General features: G+C 42.0%; 1 protein-coding gene across 2 annotated transcripts in view; it reads right to left on the bottom strand.

Annotated features, from left to right (window-relative positions):
- tmem94 (transmembrane protein 94) overlaps positions 1–22,357 on the bottom strand; it is a 160,267-nt gene that overhangs the window by 15,393 nt on the left and 122,517 nt on the right. For both annotated transcript variants that reach the window (XM_068057894.1, XM_068057895.1), the window contains 8 exons: positions 22,045–22,160; positions 21,169–21,268; positions 19,594–19,702; positions 17,338–17,527; positions 11,975–12,052; positions 11,055–11,140; positions 5,064–5,145; positions 2,941–3,086 (listed from right to left, as the gene is read on the bottom strand). In XM_068057894.1, coding sequence (XP_067913995.1) covers positions 2,941–3,086; positions 5,064–5,145; positions 11,055–11,140; positions 11,975–12,052; positions 17,338–17,527; positions 19,594–19,702; positions 21,169–21,268; positions 22,045–22,160 — 907 coding nt within the window. The remainder of the gene's footprint in view (positions 1–2,940; positions 3,087–5,063; positions 5,146–11,054; positions 11,141–11,974; positions 12,053–17,337; positions 17,528–19,593; positions 19,703–21,168; positions 21,269–22,044; positions 22,161–22,357) is intronic.

Below are 22,357 nucleotides of genomic sequence, written 5' to 3'. Positions count from 1 at the left end.
AATTGCCCACAGTGGCAGGTTTGAGTTTGGTAACCCTAGATATGGGAACATAAACTGTGAATGAACCCATATCTTGGGTTAGAGCATCTCAGATATATTCTAGCACTTCTGCTTACTTCTAACTGGTACCCTTCAGTCATGCTCACTGCTCATACTGGATCACACTGCTGTATTCTTTTTCTTCACCTGCGGGTGGTGAACTATGCTGATGCGCAATTCCACTAGTACACTTTCGGTACCTTGCTCCAATGGCTATTCTTTATGTATGAGGCTAGAAAGTGTGAGCAGGATTTAGGTCTGGAGGTGGAGGGTCAAATACCACACCTGGTGCTTTCGAGTTGGGAACGGGAACTCATTGACTCTTAATCCTTTCTTAATCCTGGGCTGTTGATGTCACCTATGGAGATGACCTTGATTATGATCAGCACGGACTGGCGATCTCCATACTCGTTATGGCTCAGTGGCAAACCATATGAATTCGGGGGCCGGCTGTATAGACAAGTTTGTGCAGAATTTTTACATTGTTGATGGCTCTGGGATTAACATCCAGGATACGTGTTGCTTGATGATGGACCCAACACTAGCAACTGAGCGTCACCCAATGAATTTACAACCTAATCCCTAACCTATTAGTGAGGAACCACATGGATAGTCACTTGGCATATGTGCGTGTTGATACCAAGAAAATTGTGCAATGCTTTAATGTGCAAATATGCCTTTTGTGTTATGTTCTTGAATGAGCTTTAACTGCTAGTGACAGGCCTGTAGCCACTTGTACTTAATCCTATTGCTGCACAGCTCGAAATAATCCCACCAAACAGAGCCCACATTTTGGAAGGGCAGTATCTGGAATTGTACTTGCCTTTGGGGAGGGGGTTGCAGTGTGGGGGCGGTTCACACACTTCACACATCTTACTATTCTTTACTGAAATCAATGTTGATACGGCAAATATCTTTTGCAATTCAGCCTCCAAATACCCGAGTTAATATTAAAACCATTTTATACACTCAAATCTATTGTGGAAAGTATCTCCCATGTCGAATAGTCAAAACATCTCATCACTGATTGAACAGTGCCACCTATTGGACAATGGCACACTAAACCGCACAGGGCCAGATGAAGACACTGTACAGATCGTATATGTGAAGCATGCCCCAGAACATCAGCAACCTGTTTTTCAATGCCAAGCACAAGAGTTTTTTTTTTAAAGTCAGGTGAAAAAAGGTACAACTTCAACGTTTCCTTACATAGACTTAGATCAGAACTAAAGGTGGGGCATGAGTTTAGAGTGAGGCTATATCAATTCATCTGAAAAATCTTAGCATTTTCCGCTCCATACTATAATTAACCTACAGTTATATATAGTCACTATTTTTATAGTAGAAAATTTTCCCCCACAGAATTAATATGGATTGTTGAGAAATTAACAGGTAATTATGTACGGCTTGTGCACCATTAAATGATGATCACATATTAAACTTGCCACTTGATAACTGATTTGGGTACATTTCAATCTAATTGTATCAATATCCCTGAAAAGGTAAGGCTTTCATTTCAGATGAAACAATATAACACTCAATAAGGTCATGAACCCACCTTTAGTTCGAATATAATGAAGTGTGAAGAGGAGTGACTATAATTCAGCACTTCAGTCTCAACTGAAACACACCCTGATTGTATTGAATGGCAGAGCAGGCTCGATGGGCTGAATGGCCTACTTCTGCGTCTATATTCCTATCCTCACTGTGGAATCCAAAGCCACACATGGGATCCCAGCCTGTGTGTGCCAGGTGGAGTGTTAGGGCTGTAGCCCTATCTTAACTCATGCTCCTTGCAAGGATGGAATTGCCCAACAGTAGGCACAAATCTGGAAGATGTGTCAATCAGAACTGTTATAAAACAGAACTGTTATGAATTATCATCTTGTGCCCATCTGCTTCTTATTCTCCATTTAGCTGGCTGCCAGCAATCTGCTTGCACTCACTGCACCCTGCCCAGACTCCCAAGTTCGAGACAGACCTTGAACATTACATAAATCCTAATAAATTATTTAATGAAGCTGGCACAAGCAAGGAGTCAAATTAGAGTTTTATTTGAAAAAAAAGTTAAGAATGCTGTAAATACACAGCAAGTAAATCAGCACTTCTAAATGGAAAAGTTAGGATAAGTTTTCAAATTCTCAACCTCCCTCCTCTATTTGACAGAGGAGCCAGCATGTTAAATTTTTATTTCATGTTGACTGCTTTTGCACTCTATTTCTTTTTACTGCATTATAGTTTGGAGCCTGGGTACATTTTGCCTTGGAGGATTCACAGCCACTTATTTCAGCCATGGTATTCAACGACGGACACAGTTTGCTGAGATGGAATGCATTTGAATTCTTCAGAAGGGATCTGCACGGAAGCCTTAGTAAACCCTGGATCAATGGGCAGCACTCTCATCTCTCAAATCAGAAGGTTGTGGATTCAAGTCTGACTCCAGAAATTTAAGCACAAAATTTCAGCTGACACTCCGGTTCAGTATGGTATGAGTATGCACAGTTGGTGCAGCCACCTGTCGCACGAGACATTAATCCGAGGCTTTGTCTGCTCTCTCGGGTGGGTGTAAAAGATTCCATGGCACTATTTGATGAGAAGCAGGGGTGTTCTCCCCAATGTTCTGGCCCATATTTATTACCCAATCAACATCCCTAAAACAAGTTATCTAGTCATTATTACATGACTGTGGGGCCTGCATAAATTGGTTGCTGTGTTTCCTACATTACAACAGTAACTACACTCCAAAAGTATGGTACTTAATTGGCTGTAAAGCAATTTGGAATGGCCTGAGATCATGTAAGGTGATATAGAAATGCAAGTCTGTTTTTCGTTGTGCACAGCTGCTCCTGAAGTCAGGAGTGAACCAACCACTTTAACAAATTGCCGCTCACCCTAACTCACCTGTTCATTATAGATGAGCAGTTGGTAATGTTCAAGGAATTGGATTTTTTACAAAATTCCTGCAGCATAAACCCAAAGCAAATGAGGTAGGCAAAAATTGTGATGCTGAACTTGATCAGGAAACACACCAGAAAGTGTTGCTGAGTCTGCAGACAGGAATAAACAGGCAATGTTACAATCGTCTCAAGGATAAGGTGAAATTTACCTGAACAGACTTGTATTAGGATCACTTGTTTCATACTTAAAAAAAAAGAATGATTAGAGTAGGCGATTTGTCACTGTCCGACATCTTACAAATTTTTATCTCATGTAGTGAGACTTCTTACTTACAGGCTGCAATGGTGCATTAATAAAATCTTGGGAATAATTCTGATTTGTAAGTGAAATAGAGCAGCAGCAAATCACTTGCCACAGTCACAACCTGTTTGCTAACCTCTTGTGTGTCTTCCGGTAGTTCTCCTTTTCCTAAAAAAAAACCCTTTTGTTTGCCCTGTTCCTTTGTTTGCATGTCTACATACCATGCATGCCCATATGAACATGGTGAAGGGGCAAGAGGAGCTCATCATGCCCATCCTGGCCAAACAAGGGCATAACGGTGTACACCACAGACTCACCCAATAGCAATGTGGATTCCAGGTCAGGAAACAAGTCTGTGGTCCTTTAGAGATACATGCTGGATAATCCCTCTCCAACTCCCCAAAGCAATCAAGCTGGTGGGCAGTAAACTGTTCTAATCCCAGCTAATCAGTTACTCTCTCCATACAAAAGCAACATACTGTGGATGCTGGATATCTGAAATAAAAACAGAATATGCTGGAACTGCTCAGCAGTCTGGCAGCATCTGTGGAGAGAGAAAAACAGAGTTCCCTACTTCTGATGAAAAGTCACAGACCTGAAATGTGAACTCTGTTTTTCTCTCTCCACAGATGCTGCCAGACCTGCTGAGTAGTTCCAGCATATTCTGTTTTTATTTAACTTATTCTTCCCAATTGGAACTGCCCCTTTTCTTTCAGGAACTTAAGTTCGCTTTTGCAGAACTTTAAGTTAATCCAAGCACACTGCTCCAGAGGATGATGACTGGTGAAATAAGTATTCATTGGTATTTCACCTAGTTCTTTGTATATTAATGTTGTGTGAGCCCCCCTTATCCTACCATCCCTATGCTTCTCAAATAACTTAGGATTTAATTGTGTTAACTATCATTTAAAAAGATCAATGATCAAAATAAGCCAGCATTTCTTTACAGTCAATAGTAATTCGAGAAGTCTAACCTCATAGCTATCAGTTGGAAGGGTAAGTGCCATTCTGGTTATTCCCCACTGTAGGTTCTCCAGAGCCTCAATCCCCATCACGTGCATAGAGCAAAGCTGGAAGCTGGGTCCAATCTTGTTCTCACCCAACATCCAAACATCAGCACAATTTAGTGGTTCACTAGATAACAAGTAGGAGTGGGATGCTGGCTGCTGCTTGCCCCAAGATTAGGGACACTGAAAACTTGTGCAACACTCCACCACTGTCTTCATCGAAATCAAGTGACCTCGCATTGACCAGGGATGGAACCTAGACCTTCTGTGTCAACTCTACACTGGGGGGAGGAGGTTTGTATTTATGAAATTAGCCATCAAGAGAGGTTACACATCCATTTATTTTGGTGCAGCACTCTTACAATGGATTTGACAGGGAAAAAAAACAAAGCTTGAGAAAGTAAAACGCACCATGTTTTGGGCACATGTAGGAAAATGTGTTTTTGTAAGAAATATGGCAGCATTCTTGTGGCACCGCTCCCTGAGTTGGCGATATAGGTGGATCTTTATAAAAGATGTAGTGAGAAGATAGCAGAAAAGTGTTTTGCTGAATGGCTCAATTTCCCAAGAATCAAATCAAAACATTAGAACAGATTTGTGCTGCGGATACATTCTAAAGCATGTGAGCCGTACACAAGATTCTGTAGTATGGAAAATTTATACACAAAGCTAAGTCACAGATAATCATGTTCAATATCACTACATATGACCAACTACATAAATATTCCCTTATTTTTTAATGGGAAATGTTTTCAAGATTGGTAGGTCAATCTCCGAACATAAGGACCAGAGATCTTACACTGTTCCAAGAAATCTCACCTTTTTTGGAATGAATACGAAGTTTTTTCCTGTCGCCACTGTCATCACAGAACTGTCTGGCGGTTTCCCCAAGAGAGAAGCACTGACAACAAAACAAAACTGACAATAAAAGCACAGTTTGGGATAATTACTTTTTTTGCTTGTTTATTTTTACACATTCAACCTCCACTTTCTGAGCACTATTGCTTGCACTTGAGAGTTTGCTGTAATTTTCTTAGCATATGGCACATTTGAAATTTGAAACAATTTTTATCTTGTCTACTATTTTGATCTGTATCATGCGCTAATTCTCAATTGAGGGTGTCAAAAGACTGAAGTTCCCAAAACACTCCAAAATAGTCAGCACTAAGAGTGCATAAAGTGGACATTGCTCGATTTTTTTTTTATTTTAGAGATACAGCACTGAAACAGGCCCTTCGGCCCACCGAGTCTGTGCCGACCAACAACCACCCATTTATTCTAGCCCTGCAGTAATCCCATATTCCCTATCACCTACCTACACTAGGGGCAATTTACAATGGCCAATTTACCTATCAACCTGCAAGTCTTTGGCTGTGGGAGGAAACCGGAGCACCCGGCGAAAACCCACGCGGTCACAGGGAGAGCTTGCAAACTTCGCACAGGCAGCACCCAGAATTGAACCCGGGTCCCTGGAGCTGTGAGGCTGCGGTGCTAACCACTGCGCCACTGTGCCGCCCTCTCTCTGTTTCATTCCCGAATATGGCAAACTCCCTATGTGGAGGAGAGTAAGGAAAACAGTTCACTTCATATCACGGAATGATGCAATAGAGCACAATACCAATTAGCACTGATCGTCAATTTCAACGTCACCATAAATACGTCAATTTACTGATTCTTTGGAATTCTGTTTCTGAATATAGGAAGAGGAGTAGGCCAGTCATCCCTTAAAGCCTGTTCCACCATTCACATAGATCATGGCTTATCTGTATCTCAACTCCATTTACCCGCTTTGGTTCCATGTCCCTTAACACCCTTACCTAACAAAAATCTATCAACTTCAGTTTTGAAATTTCCAAGTGACCCCTAGCCTCAATAATGTTTTGGAAGAGAGCATTCCAGATTTCCATTACCCTTTGTGAAAGGAAGTACTCCCTGATATCACCCCAGAACAGAATAAAAACAGAAAATGCTGGAAATACTCAGCAGGTCTGGCAGCACCTGTGGCGAGAGAAACAGAGTTAATATTTCAGGTCAATGATCTTTCATCAATTCCGACTGAACCGTATAAAATTCTCAGAGGGTTTGACAGGGTAGATGCTGACAGAGTGCTTTCCCTGGCAGGAAAGTTTAGAATATGGGTCATAATCACAGAAAAAGGGGTTGGACTTTTAGGACTGAGATGAGAAATTTCATTTAGTTGTGAATCTTTGGAATTCTCCATCCCAGAGGGCTGTGGTTAATCAGTCAAATGAGCGTATTCAAGATTGAGAATGATAGATGATTGGGCTCTAAGGGATATGGGGATAGAGCAGGAAAGTGTAGATAGACATTCAGCCATGATCTTATTGAATGGCAGAACAGGCTCAATAGGCCGCAAGGCTTACTCCTGTTCCTATTTCTCATGTCTTAAGGCAAACATTCCATTAGCTTGTTAGATTATTTTTTGTACCTGTTCGTTTGCTTTTAGTGATTTCTGTACTTGAACCCCTAAACCTCTCTGGTCCTCCACAGTTCCTAGCTTCTCTCAATTTAGAAAATCCTCTGTTCTGTCTTTCTTTAGGTCCAAAGTGGATGATCCCACACTTGAAGCATCAAACCTGTGCCTACTGGGAGAGCAAAGTATCCCAACAATTCAGTTACTATCCTGCCAAGAGTGCCAAACAATTTTTAGAAAGATCTTGTTTCTTACAGGCCAACATCCAGATTTAGTCTTGGGTGTTCAGCAACTCATCTCAATGCAAAGATGCCATCTGGCATCCTGCTGTGGACCCTGACCTTCAGAAGGTTCCAGCTTATGAGTTGTACTAGTGCCAGTACTGTTCACATGTGCCATCGCACAAAATTACCAGTCAGTAACTTCAGTTCCAAGTGTTAGCCTGCTCAAAATACAATTACGAATTTAATTTATTGAAACACTGAACATTAATCAATACTCTACAGGCCTAACACTAATAGGAGGTTTTCTTGCAGAGGTTATGATTTATGGTTTAAAAGCTGACAATATTTGGAACACTGTGTTAACCACATGGAGGGAAAGCCAAAACACTGCATCAGAAAGCATTCATAATTTGGACTGAAGCAGAGTTTTATGGTGAGCGCTGGGACTAGAGGCCATTAACGTCAGTCATGGCACTGGCTATTGTGCTCTACTGGCTGGAAAAAGCTGGCAAAGGAAAAAATGGGTGGGTGGGATTGTAGGGAAATGATACTCTGATATCACTAGTTGAGTGGCAGCTTGAAATGGCAGGTATAAATGAAGCACTGTTCATCACTACCACGAGCCCAGTGAATTTTATTGCTCAGTTGTTTGTGAGAAATGTACATTAGAGGAAGGTTGTGAAGGATAAAGCCGAGAGAAGCCACAAGTCTTACATAGCATGTCAAAGTCCTTGAGCGATGGAATGTGAATTTACAAAGTAATTAGAAAGAATTGACCAAACAACCTTCTGGGGGGTGACCACGATCTTGCACAATGGACACCTCCTAGGAATCAACATTGCTCAATTTTCAATTTAAAAATCAATCAAAAATTGTTGTAGGCAACAGTGGGGAAAAGCCCCATTTATCAAATGACGTAGATACCCATCTGAGAACCATCAATTGTGCCAGTTAGCGGCACTCAATGCCCAGAATAACTGGCCTGCCAGATCCCATAGTTATCCCCTGCTTAATCAGTTTTCCACATGCCGGGTAGGCAGATGCAGTTCTTTGTAGACAAGTAGATTCTGGGTAAAAGGATAGAAAAAGGAAATACACCCTAAACCAAGCATTTGCCTTTATGAGCCACAAAGGATGACAGGCCATGTAAAAGGTCTCAAACCAACACTCCCATTCATTTTTATACATCAGAGAAATTTCTTCAAAAGATTGTGAATCTTTGGAATTCTCTACCCTAGAGAGTTGTGGATGTTAGTAATTAAGTATATTCAAGGCAGAGGTCGATAGATTTTTGGGTGCTAATAGAATTAAAGGATATGGGGATAGTGTGGGTAGGTGGAGTTGAGGTTGGATATCAGCCATGATTTTATTGAATGGCGCAGCAGGCTCCAAGGGCTGAATGGCATCTCCTATTTCTTATGTTAAGTTTCTGGTATTATCAGAGTGTTTGGTGTTCTGATTTAGGATTCATTCACCAAAGAGGCCACATTGCTAAAACCAGCCCTTTCCAAATCTCCCCGCCCACAAAATCCAAACAAGGCAAGTGCAAAAAATACTGAGACCCTAACTTTCAGGCTCGAGACAATGGAGGCATAGGCCGTATTATTGTTTAACAGGGAAATGTGCAAGTGTTTGAAAGTAAAAATGTAAAATAATATGGGGGTAAGGACAGGGAAATGGCATTCAAGTACATAGCTCCAGTTGAAAAGCCAACATCAGCACTAGCATGATGGGCTGAAAGAATTTCTAGCACTGAAGGAAGTCTATGCTATTAATTTCTGTGACAGAGCACCACGATCCAGCGCACAGTAGGCAGAGAATCGACAATAAAAATCTGCCATGTTAAATTCAGTATTAGAAAAAAAAAGTCTAACTTCAAGGACCACGACAGCTCTAAGCCGGGGTCTCTGAATTACAGCCCATGGACCACAGGCTAGCTCAGAAAGCCCAAGTAAAAGAGTTCCTATTTAACATATTTATATATCTTACTCTAATGGGTTGTCAAGTTTGCATCTCATGACATGCACTTTGGAAGGGTATGTCCTGGGCAGTGCTTGCTCACTAGCAGCAGGATTCTTAATTTAGCTTAGCTTGGGGGAGGGAGCTGCTAATACGTGAATTTGATTACATACCTTAATGCATGATTGATGTTTTGCCTGTACGTGTTTACTTATATCTGGCCACAGGCCGCCAAGCCACACAATAAAATTACCCAAGACGACAAAAAGCTCAGACACTCCGCCTTGAGTAGTGTGCAAGCAAACCAAGCTATGGGCCACAGGCAGTTTCGGCACATCTGACACTTTAATGGATGCAGCTAACGAAAAAAAGACTGCTGTGGTTCATACAACTGACCTGTATCCAGGGAACACATCCCTCTTCTACTGCTCTATCAACTGTTTCTCCAGGTAATTATCCACTGATACAAATCAGTCTAGTCCACACCATGCATTAAACTGTAATTAACAGAGTGAATCAGAGCCTGCAGTGAGATCCAATAAGCTGCTTAATGAGGGGGCTATACCTCTCCCCTGGATGAGAACAGACTGAGCAGAAAGCCATGCTGTCAATGATTATATCCTCCATTTCTAGAGAGTCGGGACCTTGTCACTCCCATTTTAGAGTTTGAACCAGAGTTTGTAATCTAACAGCTTGGAAATTGAACTTTGCTGCTTTAATATTAGGGATGCAGGACTTCAGTTACATGGATGTATTGGAGACATGGTCTCCAGACATGCTCTCTAGAGCGGAGGAAGTTAAGGGGAGGTTTAATAGAGATGTTCACAATCATGAAGGGTTTCGATAGAGTAAATGAGGAGTAAGTTTCCAGTGGCAGAAGAGGACAGAGAAATTAAGGTAATCACAAAAAGGTCCAGTGGTGACAGGATGAGACTTTTTTAACCCCGTGAGTTATGATAACCTGCAATGCACTGCCTAAAAAAGGTTATGAAAGCAGAACCAATAACAACTTTCAAACGAAAATTGGTTAAGTATGTCACGCTCACGGGGAGTGTAGCAATGAAAATATAGAAACTAACCAAAATTTTATAAAACTTAGAACAAATTTAAAAAGATTGGGACATTGGCTGTCAACAAAATGGAGGACAAGACAAATGACTCATACCACCTCCTGTACTGTAATCCACATCCATTGTCTACTAAGACTGAAAACCAATCAACACCATCTGCATGGAAATGAGAGATAATCACAAGGTAATCGTTGAGGAACAAAGCGGGGGTCTTGCCTGTACTGAACTTCAGACATGAAAATCAGGTTGGTCTCTCGTCAGCCACACAGAAAGCCATCTTGAATTCCAGCAAGGGGGACGGGAGAGTGGGATCACAACCACCTCTTAGAACGAGTCTAGCCAAGGGCTGTGGAAAGATCCAGCCTAAACAAGAAGCCCCTACTGCTAATTCTACACTTCAACTTGGTGCAGCAGAGAACCGAAAGTGACTGCCACCTCCAGTCTGAAATCTTAACCACCAGAAATCTACAACACCTCAAAGAATTCAAGACTACCAACACCCAGGCCTGCATCTTTAAAAAAAAAACTGTCCTACTTAGATGATTCAACAGGTTTACCGTAAACCACGAACATCTGACACACCTTGAATTCTTATCTTTTAACTTCCATCTATCTTCGAGAGTGCATGTGGGAGTGAATGCGTGCGTGAGGGGCGTTGCGATCATTTCGGGGAATGAATACTGTCCAACAAAAATAGTTAACCTTCTGCTTTAAACCAACAAGAAAACCTGTCACTGTCTGTTTATTTGGCAACTCATCATTTTAAACAACACAACTGTGGTCAGTTGCCTTACCACCTGTCCGGAACAAGTACTTAAAGGGGAAGGATTTTGTAGGGCCAATGGTAAAGAGCCAGGGGGGAGGAGGGGGTTGGTAGGACTAACTGGATAGTTTTTTTCCCCAAAGAGACACTATGGGCCGAATGTCCTCCTCCTCTACTGTATCATTCCGACTCTATGATTGCAACACAGACTTTGAAGATTCTTTCTGCGGAATTTCTTTTCTCACATCACATTAATCTGCTCCATTTATTCCCGTCAGGAGCAGTCACTTCTAACCTGGTAATGACAGTGAAAACTTATAGCTATGTTTTATTTTGATTGTTGGCAGAGTGTACACTCACCTCAGTAACGGGTAACAGAAGCAGGACAGCCAGAGAACATCGGTGGTGCCGAGTGGTGGAGGCAGCTGAACCAGACAGGCCAAAAACTGCTCAAACACAGAGAGCCCAGTATTAATAAAGGGTCACCATGTCATCCGTCACAGTACAGGCATGACAAAATGCTGTGTACAATTATGCCATCAATACAACTCAGCAGCCAATAATAGGCTTGCAGTTGAAGCATTATGCTCCCAAACAGATGCCCCAATTTCAATCACAGTCCACAACTTTACTCTCAATATTCCTGGACAAGCAGACCAGGAATCTTCACAATGGCACAATGAATCTTTACAGTGATAAACATGGTAGCACTGAGCAATGGTGACCAGAAAAGTTTGAAATACAATCCTGGCACATTGCTAAGTTAGCCCTTTTCAGCTAGAGTAGCAGTGGGGAATGACCTGAAGCAATAGACAAAAATCCCATCATAGTTCCCACTCCTGAGTGACTCTTGCTAGAACACATAAGTACATGGATGTCAGCAAAGGACAGCACCAAACTTAGCTATTAATCCCTCATGGTTGAGCATCTCATCAACACTTACAGTCAAGGCTCACGTCAAAGATGGCTATATGAGTAATGTACAGGATAGAGGTTCTTGGAACTGTCAGACTCGAGATGACGAGTGGTCTGAGGGAGAGGCCAAGAGGAATCCGGCAAAGAGCAAGTGAGCGTGCTCAAGAGTGAAATACAGCACCACCCACCACAATAAATCACATATAAAGGAACAGCCTTACTTTGTATCACCAGTTACCGAAATTTCCAACCTTGTACTCAAGTATTTAAGTAATAGGATGTTTCACAATTTGGAAGCAACATTAAGAGGCGAGAGATCGGATCCCCATGCTAGTTGAATGTGGAAGAATAATTGATTTTCCCACCTGAATGAAGACTAGAGTAAGCTGACATTGTAACAGAAAGAGGAAGCATTTCCTGATTCCATATGTTGTGTGCCGTGCCTGTGGAAAAATGGAAATATCACTGGTTAAATTAAACTGGAACAAGGTTGTGTTGTTTGGGCTATGTCTGTTGCAAGCTACACATAAAAACACCACACACTGCACAAATGTGTCTTGGTATTTTTGCTGTATGGAGAGATCTGTTACTTTGTTTGATCAAGTCTTCACTTGGTGCTGGTTTGTGGAGTAGCACCTGGTAGAATCTAGTGATCTGACTTGATGGGCAATGGTGCTATAGCATAATGTTAAGATTCACTGAATATAAGAGGGTCTATTTTAAACTTGTGCATTTCTAGCATGAAGCCTTGCCCACTGGGTGCACGTATATCTCACATCCCTCAGTCAACAATTTTCCATTGATGAATTTTAATGGATAGAAAATTAAAAGTTGGGTGCCTACAATTTCCTCAATATGCACACCTCGCATGAAAATCCACGCCAAGAAAAAGCTGAAAATTTACAAGTATATTTAGCAAAATGTTACTAGGCCCAAATTTCTTTTTAAAGATTATTCCAACCAGTCTCCTGTTTCTGCTTATCTTCTTTTTTTCTTTGGCCTCCTTATCTCAAAAGACAATGGGTAAGCACCTGGAGGTGGTCAGTGGTTTGTGAAGCAGCGCCTGGAGTGGCTATGAAGGCCAATTCTAGAGTGACAGGCTCTTCCACAGGTGCTGCACAAAAATTTGTTTGTCGGGGCTGTTACACAGTTGGCTCTCCCCTTGTGCCTCTGTCTTTTTTCCTGCCAACTGCCAAGTCTCTTCGACTCGCCACACTTTAGCCCTGCCTTTATGGCTGCTTATACTGCTCACTTAAATAGCCATTTCTATTAATTTACTCTTCCAAACCAAGAAGGACAAAGGCCCACAACACAGGAGGAAAAAATAGAAGATATCAAAGATATAAAGCAATTCTACGGCCTTCTGGGTGAAAAATGTTTGATTTCTCTTAAGCCTAATTTTCCAACTTTTAATGTGCGTTGCCTGGTATTTAAACTGAAGCCCCACAAACAATATCACAGTAACAATTAGACACCTTTCATATTAGATTATAACAATGGAAATACAAAGGGCAAAACTTTTTTTTTCCGACATAACTTGTGACGTACCAAAAGCCATCCTATGCCAAATTGACAAGAGCTCAGGTTATCTGACAGTCTCATACACTGGTTTAATACTTACTAGGACCCAAGTATACAGGGGAACCTCAAATATCCACGGTTCTGTTACCCACCACAATCTGTGCAGACCAAAGCCTTTCACAAGATGCCATCAGTGCACAGCAGCAATTAGACGTCAATCTCTTTCCACACAACATAAGTATACCTCAGAGCTCAAAGAAGATACAAAGCAATGTTATTTTTATTGAACACATTTATATGACTGCGCCCAGGGTTATACTCTACAGTATATACAAGGCCAAATTTTGGGGAAGCCCAATTATCCATGGGAAGGCCCTCCATGGTGCATGATAATGTAGGTGCACCCATGATATCTGATTTAAGTCTTTCTTTTAAAGGACAAAACCTAGACTGAGACTCCAATGCAATACTGAGGGTGTGATACACTACCGGGGGTGCCAGCTTATGGATGAGACATTAAATCGCAGCTAGTCTGCCCTCTTAGGCAGACATAAAAGATCCCAAGGCACTATTCCGAAGAGGAGCAGGGAAATTCTCCCAGTGTTCTGGCCAACATTTCTACCTCAATCAACATCACTAGAACAGATTATCTGGTCATTACCTTGTGTGCATTACAGTGACATTGCACTGCTACATTAACATTTAGCTGTGATTCTTACTGCTGACCATCATCCAGGGGCCTTGCTAGAAGCTGGAAGTCAAGGGGGGACAGGATTGGACTTTGCTGTGATGCCTACCATGTTTGAATACTACACTTCAAAAAAGTACTTGATTGGTTGTGAAGCTTTTTGAGATATCCTGACATTACATAAATGCAAGTGTTTCTATTTCTTTCTTTCAGTTATAGAATTACAATCTTATTAGATTAATATCCTATCTTAAACTACCATCATATTTTAGGACTCTATATACTTATGACAGGTAATCTCAAACTGGTTAAAAGCTCTCGGCCACTAGATGCCAACCATTTTATGTTAACTGTAAACAAAATCTAATTTGATTTGGTTCACTGGAACATCTTCCTGAAGAAAGCCCCTCACAAAGTTAACATTAATGTTCTCAAAGTTAAAACTATTCATCAGCTAAAATACCTCTGTATATATTTAGACAGCACACTGTCGTTGAAGGATCCTGTTACCAAACATCAGTGAGATCACCACCAAAACTGGCACCACTTCAACAACAGGTCGTGCTTTAGGCAGTAAGTAGCAGATTCAGAAGACAATATACTAATCCTGCCTCATTGATTATGGCATGTGAGCCAAAGGCCTCGGTGTGTACACTTTACCAGTCTGCAGTCAGCACACAACTTCAAACAAATGACGAGTGCTGCTGCCCGTATTTTTTTTTGTATGCAAATCCAGCTGCTGCTGCCGTACTGAGCCATACAGGCAAAAGGCCCCAAATCTGATGGCTGAAGTGCGTTGAAGCACCAGTGAGGTGCAAAAGTTACCCTCAGTGCACCTCAACTAGGGAGAAGACTGTGATTCTTACTCCTGACTGTCACCTCTGGGCCCTTGACAGACAGTTCATCATGGTAGAAGTCAGAGGAGGACAGAATTGGGTTTGGTTGTGATGCCCACCATGATTGAATAATCTGTAGGAGCTGGTGCTAAACATTTCCACCACAGTGAAAAGTCTTCTCTTCCTCTCTGACATTCTACAAAATAGACTGCCCAATTTAACTCCGGAAACACACGATCGTTAATTTTCGTAAATAATCTTCACAAGCATAATCCATGCAGCTATGTTGATACAAAATTCCATGTGGGCCACTCCCTGCCTGCATGCATGTGGGTGGCCTGGCTTTTCAGCACAATGAAATGAATACCTAACCAACTATATCAGACATCGATGGTCACTGTAATGACTGCCTTCTTATTGTGTTGGGCCCATTGACCAGAAAAATTAGCCAGCTTGATAAGGGCATCTTCATTCTTCAAATGGAAGCCTTTCCCACACCTCATCTTCAGACTGGTCCCTGGAAAACACGTGCATTATGCAACAAGCATCTGCACCTGTGCTGATACATGACCTGCTGTCCTTCTGATAAAGAGAGACACCCCACCTCTTCAATGGTTGGTTTAGACATGGTGTGCAGTAGCTAACCAGATAGTCCCCTAACCCCCAGATAGTTTAAACATTCAGCCACAACTGTGGGGGCACTGCATGTGGAAATTCTATTTGATGATTGATGTACCAAGGTGGGTAATCGAGCTTTCCCCTTAATTCCACATTCTCGACACTCCTGCTTCACAAAATTTAAAAGGAAGGAGGCTCCTGAAATGAAGCTTTAACATCACATCAGCTCTGTCAAAGAGGCTGTCCCTCTAGAATGAATGTTTGATGAATGTATGAGGTCTACTCCAGGTAACAGTATTTAAGAGATGCCTGGGACGCCAGACTTGGGACAGCTGAACATCCCTGAAATGCTAACAATTTAAAATATATGTAGCCAGCCACTCGGTTCTAATTTGGTTACTAGGTAACTTATGGTTCTAACCACCTGGAACATGCTACCACACAAGGAGTAGTTGTGGCGAATAATATAGATGCATTTAAGGGGAAGCTAGGCAAGTACAAGAGGGAGAAAGGAATAAAAGGTTTTACTGATAGGATGAGATGAAGTAGGGCAAGAGGATCATAAATAAAAGCAAACCTTGTGACCTTGTCCTAATTACACCTTCTCCTTTGTTATCTCTTGCCCCACCCCTGCTTTACTTGCTTATAACCTTTTATATTTCTATTATTTGCTAGTTCTGAAGAAGGGTCACTGACCTGAAACATTAACTCTGCTTCTCTCTCCACAGATGCTGCCAGACATGCTGAGTATTTCCAGCATTTCTTGTTTTTATTATACAAGAGGATCATAAACACTGGCTTAGACATGTTGGGCATAATGGCCTGTTTCTTTGCAGCAAACAATGCAATTCTACATGGTTTGCACGAGACTGGAAAATTTCAGTAATGAGTTTCTTTGGAGTGCTGGTTTTATTCTCATTTTTCTATAATATGCAGTTTACATAGTGCACTCTGTCCTTGTGGGTATATCTCAATAACCTGAGGCAGCAACTATTGGTGCCTCGATCTGGCAACAGACATCTTATACTTTCCAACTGTTACCAAGAATATAGTGTTACAATCCTTCTAGTGCTTGAGATGCTTTGCATTGAAGCAGCCACATTCCATTCACAAATGGATTAACAGTCCAACAAGGATTTTCCAGTTCACTTTCGTTGAGATGCATCCTCAAAAAAATGGCAGCCACAAAAATGAGTAAGAATGTCTGAAAGCACTTCAATAAATTACATCTGAAGTGTATCGACACTGTTGTTATATAAACAAATACAGCAGCCAATTTAATTACAAATAGGAACACAGGAACAGGAGTAGGCCATTCAGCCCCTTCAGCCTGCTCCACCATTTAATTAGGTCATTATTGATATGCACCTTATTGCATTTACCCGCCTTTGCTCCATATCCCGTGATACCCTTACTGAATAAAAATCTATTGATCTCAGTCTTGGAAGCTCCAGTTGTCCTCCAGCATTGGGGAGAGTGTTCCAGATTTCTACTACGCTGTGTGGGGGAAAAAGGGCTTCCTGATTCCACTCCTGAATGACCTGACTAATTTTATTATGTCCCCTCATTCTCAATTCCCTCACCAGAGGAAGCAATTTCTCTATATCTAACGCTATCAATTTTTTTTTAACATTTTAAACACTTCAATCAGATTACCCTCAATTTTATATACTCAAGGGAACAAAAGTTAAATGTAGGCAACAAAAATAACTTCCTCTTTGCCGGGGGAAAATGAACTGATGTGCAGGAGATGGAGTCATGACAGCATTGATAAAATAAACCCTTTGGAAGAGGGCCCAATTCCTACCTTGTGTGCCCAATGTGGAATGAAGATGACAGGAGTGTTTCACAAAATAAAAAAATACATTTTGAAACAGAATTTACTTATCTTCAGCCTTTTGGACATCCCAGTCTCTATCTATTCTAGCATCTCAGCTCAGACAAAGCGGTTGCCTCAGAGATAACTAAGCATGTGATGGCAGTGCAGGTTGGGGCAGATATCTGTCTAGTATTGAGGATTTTTTTTGCTGTGTGCACATACATGCACACAAGCTTGCACACACACCTGCTCGATGAGTTTGATAATGCTGATGCTCTCCTCCTGGTGAAAGGAAATGGAGCAGGGCAGGCTGTTCAAGAGGCCAGATAACTGCAGAGGTGTAAGTTCATCAGAATCAAATGAAACATTGGCACTGGTGGCATAGCCAAAGGTCTCCCAGGAACATCGAGACGGATAGAGTGGATCCAGTGCAACACTATTAACAAAAGAATGTAGTTAAGGAATCTCAAACCAAAGATTGACACTAATAATGACTGTCAAATTTATTTTTGTAGTGTCTGCAGTATGGGAACTCAGCACCACCTATTTCTTCAGGTATAATAGTAACAAAACCATGGGACAGTACCCTTTCCTTAGCTTTCTCCCTTCATCTGGCACAGTGGCGCAGTGGTTAGCACCGCAGCCTCACAGCTCCAGCGACCCGGGTTCAGTTCTGGGTACTGTCTGTGCGGAGTTTGCAAGTTCTCCCTGTGACCGTGTGTGTTTCCGCCGGGTGCTCCGGTTTTGTCCCACAGCCAAAGACTTGCAGGTTGTTAGGTAAATTGGGCATTGTAAATTGCCCCGAGTGTAGGTAGGTGGTAGGAGAATGGTGGGGATGTGATAGGAAACATGGGATTAATGTAGGATTAGTATAAATGGGTGGTTGTTGGGCAGCACAGACTCGGTGGGCCGAAGGGCCTGTTTCAGTGCTGTATCTCTATTTAAAATAAAAAAAAAAATCCCATGGCTGATGCAAACAGAATGCCCTGATCCTGAAGTGTACAACACTGCAAAAGACAGAACATACAACTATGCTGGGAGCTTCCCATTAAGCAGTTTGCAGATTGTTCAGTCTACTTACTCCCTTTCTGTGATTGGTGTTTTTGTGATTCTATTTTTCCCAGTTTTAATAAAGTGTTTGTTTCTCAGTCGTCAGCGAATAGAAAGTGTACGGAATTCTATTCAACTCCAAATGGGATGCAATGATGCTTCAAGATGTGAAAAACTTAATGTCGTGCATGAGCAACAATTTTGTAGACCACAAGCAGAAAGTATATCACTTGCCCTGTCTTGGATAGAAGCGTGCCTCTTGATGTCATACGAGTCCCTTCCTTCTGGGTGCATCGCCTCTTATCTCGGAATTCTTCCACACTAAACAGCCTGAGCACGTGGCCTTTACTCACGAGGAAATGGAGCTACACAGTCTAATCCAATCAGCACATACCACACTTACTTGCTTTTCTTTTAAAGCAAAATTTTGTTGCAGGGATGCCTGTAACAATCAGAATCCTGATCATGTCCTGTCCTTCACAGATGCTGACTGGCTGCTGTGTATTTCCAGCATGTTCCTTTCTAGTTTAGATTCCCAGTTTTCTTTTTAAATTGATACATTTATGTCAATAAACTGACTGCATCCAAATAGGTTGCTGTAAAAATCACATTAACTGACTTAGCACTAAATTTCAGCGAAAAGTGGAATGTTAAATATTCTGTCTTTTGTTCATTGTACACGCATATCTTTATTTTCTTCAGCAGTTCCCACTGCATTACCAAGCCCCCTTTCAAGCAATAGCAGGATTGTGTTATTTGTTTCATGAACTTGTGTCTGATCGGAACCTGCGCATTTGGTCTGACCTGTAACTCCATCCTGCTCTTCATTTAATCACTGTCTGACTTTCTCAAAGAATTCTTCCAATCCAAGTGAAATATTACATTTTAAGAACATCACGTGATTTGGTTTGCTTTTGATGCAATCAATACAGTTAAGGATGCAAACTGTAATACTGTGTGAAAAGACTATAATTTAGCAGTCCAGAAACAAATAGAAAATCTATAAATCAGCTGTAAAAAATCATAAAGGTTACTGGAGGAGTCTGTCCAGCTAACTTGCAATGCTGGTGAGACTGTTCACTGAGCCCATTGTTACTCAGGTCTAAAGGCCTGCTACCCGACCCAAACCCGACGTGTGTCGGGTTCGGGTCGGGCCGCTCTTTGGGCTCAGGTCAGGTTGGGCCGGACACACACAGCAAGATTTGCAAGTAAGTGTTAAAAGTTAAAAACTTAGCTGAGCTGCGAGTCCAGGACGTCAAGCAGGGAAACTGAGTCTGTGCAGTGAGCGTCTCTATGACATTATCATGCTCATGCTGCAGCTTCCTGAAATTTGGGAGTCAGAAGGTAAGTACAGGGAACATTGCGGTGGTCAGGTCGGGCTGGGTCAGGCCATGCAGCTACCGATTGCTTAACAAATAAACTGTGCCAAACATGCACAGAACGGATCCTCACCCAATGTCACTCTGCAGGAAAAGGCAGTTGTTCCTGAAGTTGGCAGAGCTGCCCAGGCAGCAGATCACCTCACCATATTCCTGCATGATCTTCATCATTTCACACATTGCTGGAAAAGGAAGAGCAGCATGCTTGTTAAAAAAAAAACCACCACCAGGGAATTATGCAAGAATGAACACCCTCTAGCCTCATGGTAATTAAGCTTCTTTGCACTCTCCTACTCAAACACATTCTTTCCCAGGACCTCCAAACCATGGAACTCCTCAGCTGACCCCAATCTTTCATTTTCCTACAAATTACATGCTTTTGAAGCTTGGAGTTGTTTAATCACTGGTTTCTGATGGAGTCCTGTGCTGTCAGCTTTGGCCCTTCACCAAAATCAAGATATTTATGAATGAAGCTACAGGGAGGTATGAGGGCAGATGACTTGTGAAACATTATGGAGATAACTTAATCCATGTGTAATGCCATCTCTGGGTCAGGTCTCTAGGGTGTCAATGAACTAAAATTTGCATTAGGAACACAGTAGTAAGAGTAGGCCATTCAGCCTGTTGCGCCTGCTCTGCCATTCAATTAGACCATGGCTGATCATCTACCTCAATGCCACTTTCCCACGCTATCCCCATATTTGTTTCCTCTCTTATGAATTCAAAAAAAAGAGTTGCTTAAATAACGGAGTTGCTGAAATTTCTGGAATTGACGATTTCAATGCACAAGATGCACTGCAGCAACTCACAAGGCTCCTTCGATAGCATCTTCCAAACCCATGACCTCTATGACCTTGAAGGACAAGGGCAGCAGATGCATGGGAACACCACCACCTGCAAGTTTCCCTCCAAGTCACACACCATCCTCAGAACTATATCGCCATTCCTTCATGTCGCTGGGTCAAAATCCTGGAACTCCCTTCCTAACAGCACTGTGGGTGTACCTATACCCCAAGGACTGCAGCAGTTCAAGAAAGCAGCTCACCACCACCTTCTCAAGGGCAATTAGGGATGGGCAATAAATACTGGCTTAGCCAGCGACGCCCACATCCCACAAATGAATAAAAAAGAATGTACAAACACAACTAGACAGGCAACTTACTGACCTGAGGATGCAGCTGTCAAAGTCAGCAGTGGAATCTATAAAGTCGATTTGAAATGCTGTGGTGCATTTCTCCAAGGACGAATTGCTGAGTCAAACCTGTTGCATTTCTGTGACTGACTGCTGGATCCAATCAGGGAGGCCACTCATCCTATTGTGTCTATTCTGGCTCTTTGGAAGAGTTATCCAATTAGTCCCACTCCCCCTCGTCTTTCCCCGGAGCCTTGTAATTTTTTCTTTTCAAGTATTTATTCAATTTCCTTTGAAAATCACGATTGAATCTGCTTCCACCACCCTTTCAGGCAGCACATCCCAGATCATAACACGCTGCATTTAAAAAAAATTCTTATTCCCCAACCCCGGATATTCCGCCAATTATCTTAAATCTGTGTCTACCGTTTATCGACTCAAAGCACAACTCTAGGATCGCAGGTCAATGTATTGCTACTGTGACTAAAAGTGCACAGGTATATAATGGTCACTTACTATCTTGAGTGCAGTCTGTGAACAGAGGAACCAGTAAAGGCACATTATCGATGTTCTGGAGATGAGGTCGTACCTGATGGATTCCTCGTGGCAGTTTAGCCTAAGAAATAGAAAGACAGTGTGTAATTTACATTATTGCTTTTTTTAAATGGATGCGGTATGGTGGCTGCACCGAAGCTATTCTAGCCGTGCCCCAGCTAGCGGACTCAGTCTCAGCAGTACCGCTGTATGGAGGCACAAATCACAGTTCAGATCCTCCGCCACATAGAAAGCAAGTGCATTGCCCCAAGCACCCATGCAGTGATGAGATCTCCTGCAGCCATCGGCAGAGATCTGAAAGCAAGTCACCTGCCAGCCCCCTCAACCAAGAATACAGCTCAACTCAGGAAAACAAATAAAAATAGCTGCAGATCAATCCTCTCCCAGTCTCCTTACAATCTACCTCTGTGGCCGAGCTTGGTCACCTGTCTTAATATCTTTATGTGGTTGGGTGTTAAACTGTTAGGTAACGCTTCTGTGCCTTGGGATGTTTTACATTAAAGACGCTATATACCTGCATACTGCTGTTGCTATTGTTGAAACTGTGTAGTGTAAATTGCGTCAAAGTGGTTTCCCTGGATTCAATCTCAAATCAACAGGGTATATGAGAGGCTATGTGGACTTAGTCTAGTGTTAGTTCATAATAAAATAGTTAAGGTGCAACAGTTATACGTGATTTTATGAACTTGCGAAGCCTCTGTCTTTGCTCCAACCATTACATCTGTGAAGATACATTGAACTAGGGTTTCAGTGCACATCTAAAGTAATAATCTACATAAAGCTGATCACAAATTCAGTGGCTACATATTCAGTCCCGTCACCGAACCTGTATCTTACCCTGTTATGATCTTCCAGAAAGCTGGGCACATCACTGTCTGTTGGCTGAAAACTAATGAGGTCTGAGTGTCTCTCTTCTTCCATTAGCAATGCTCCCTCTGCATCATCCTTCGAATCTACATATGAATAAAGAACACTGACTAAAGTGCAAGGATTCAGCACGGTTGAGTTAACCTCACCAACGTAAGGAGATCAGATGGAGACGCCAGCTAATATCTCATCTGTTTTTATCCTGTTCTATAGAGCTGGTAGCATTGCCTCCCTCACCCAGTAAAAAAAAAATGCTGCTTCAAAGTGGTAGCCCTGAAACTCA

This window comes from Heterodontus francisci, chromosome 26 (assembly GCF_036365525.1).
Source record: "Heterodontus francisci isolate sHetFra1 chromosome 26, sHetFra1.hap1, whole genome shotgun sequence".
NCBI classification, from domain to species: Eukaryota; Metazoa; Chordata; class Chondrichthyes; order Heterodontiformes; family Heterodontidae; genus Heterodontus; species Heterodontus francisci.
Note: the sequence above shows the minus strand (reverse complement) of the source record. Positions and strands in the feature narration are given on the sequence as shown.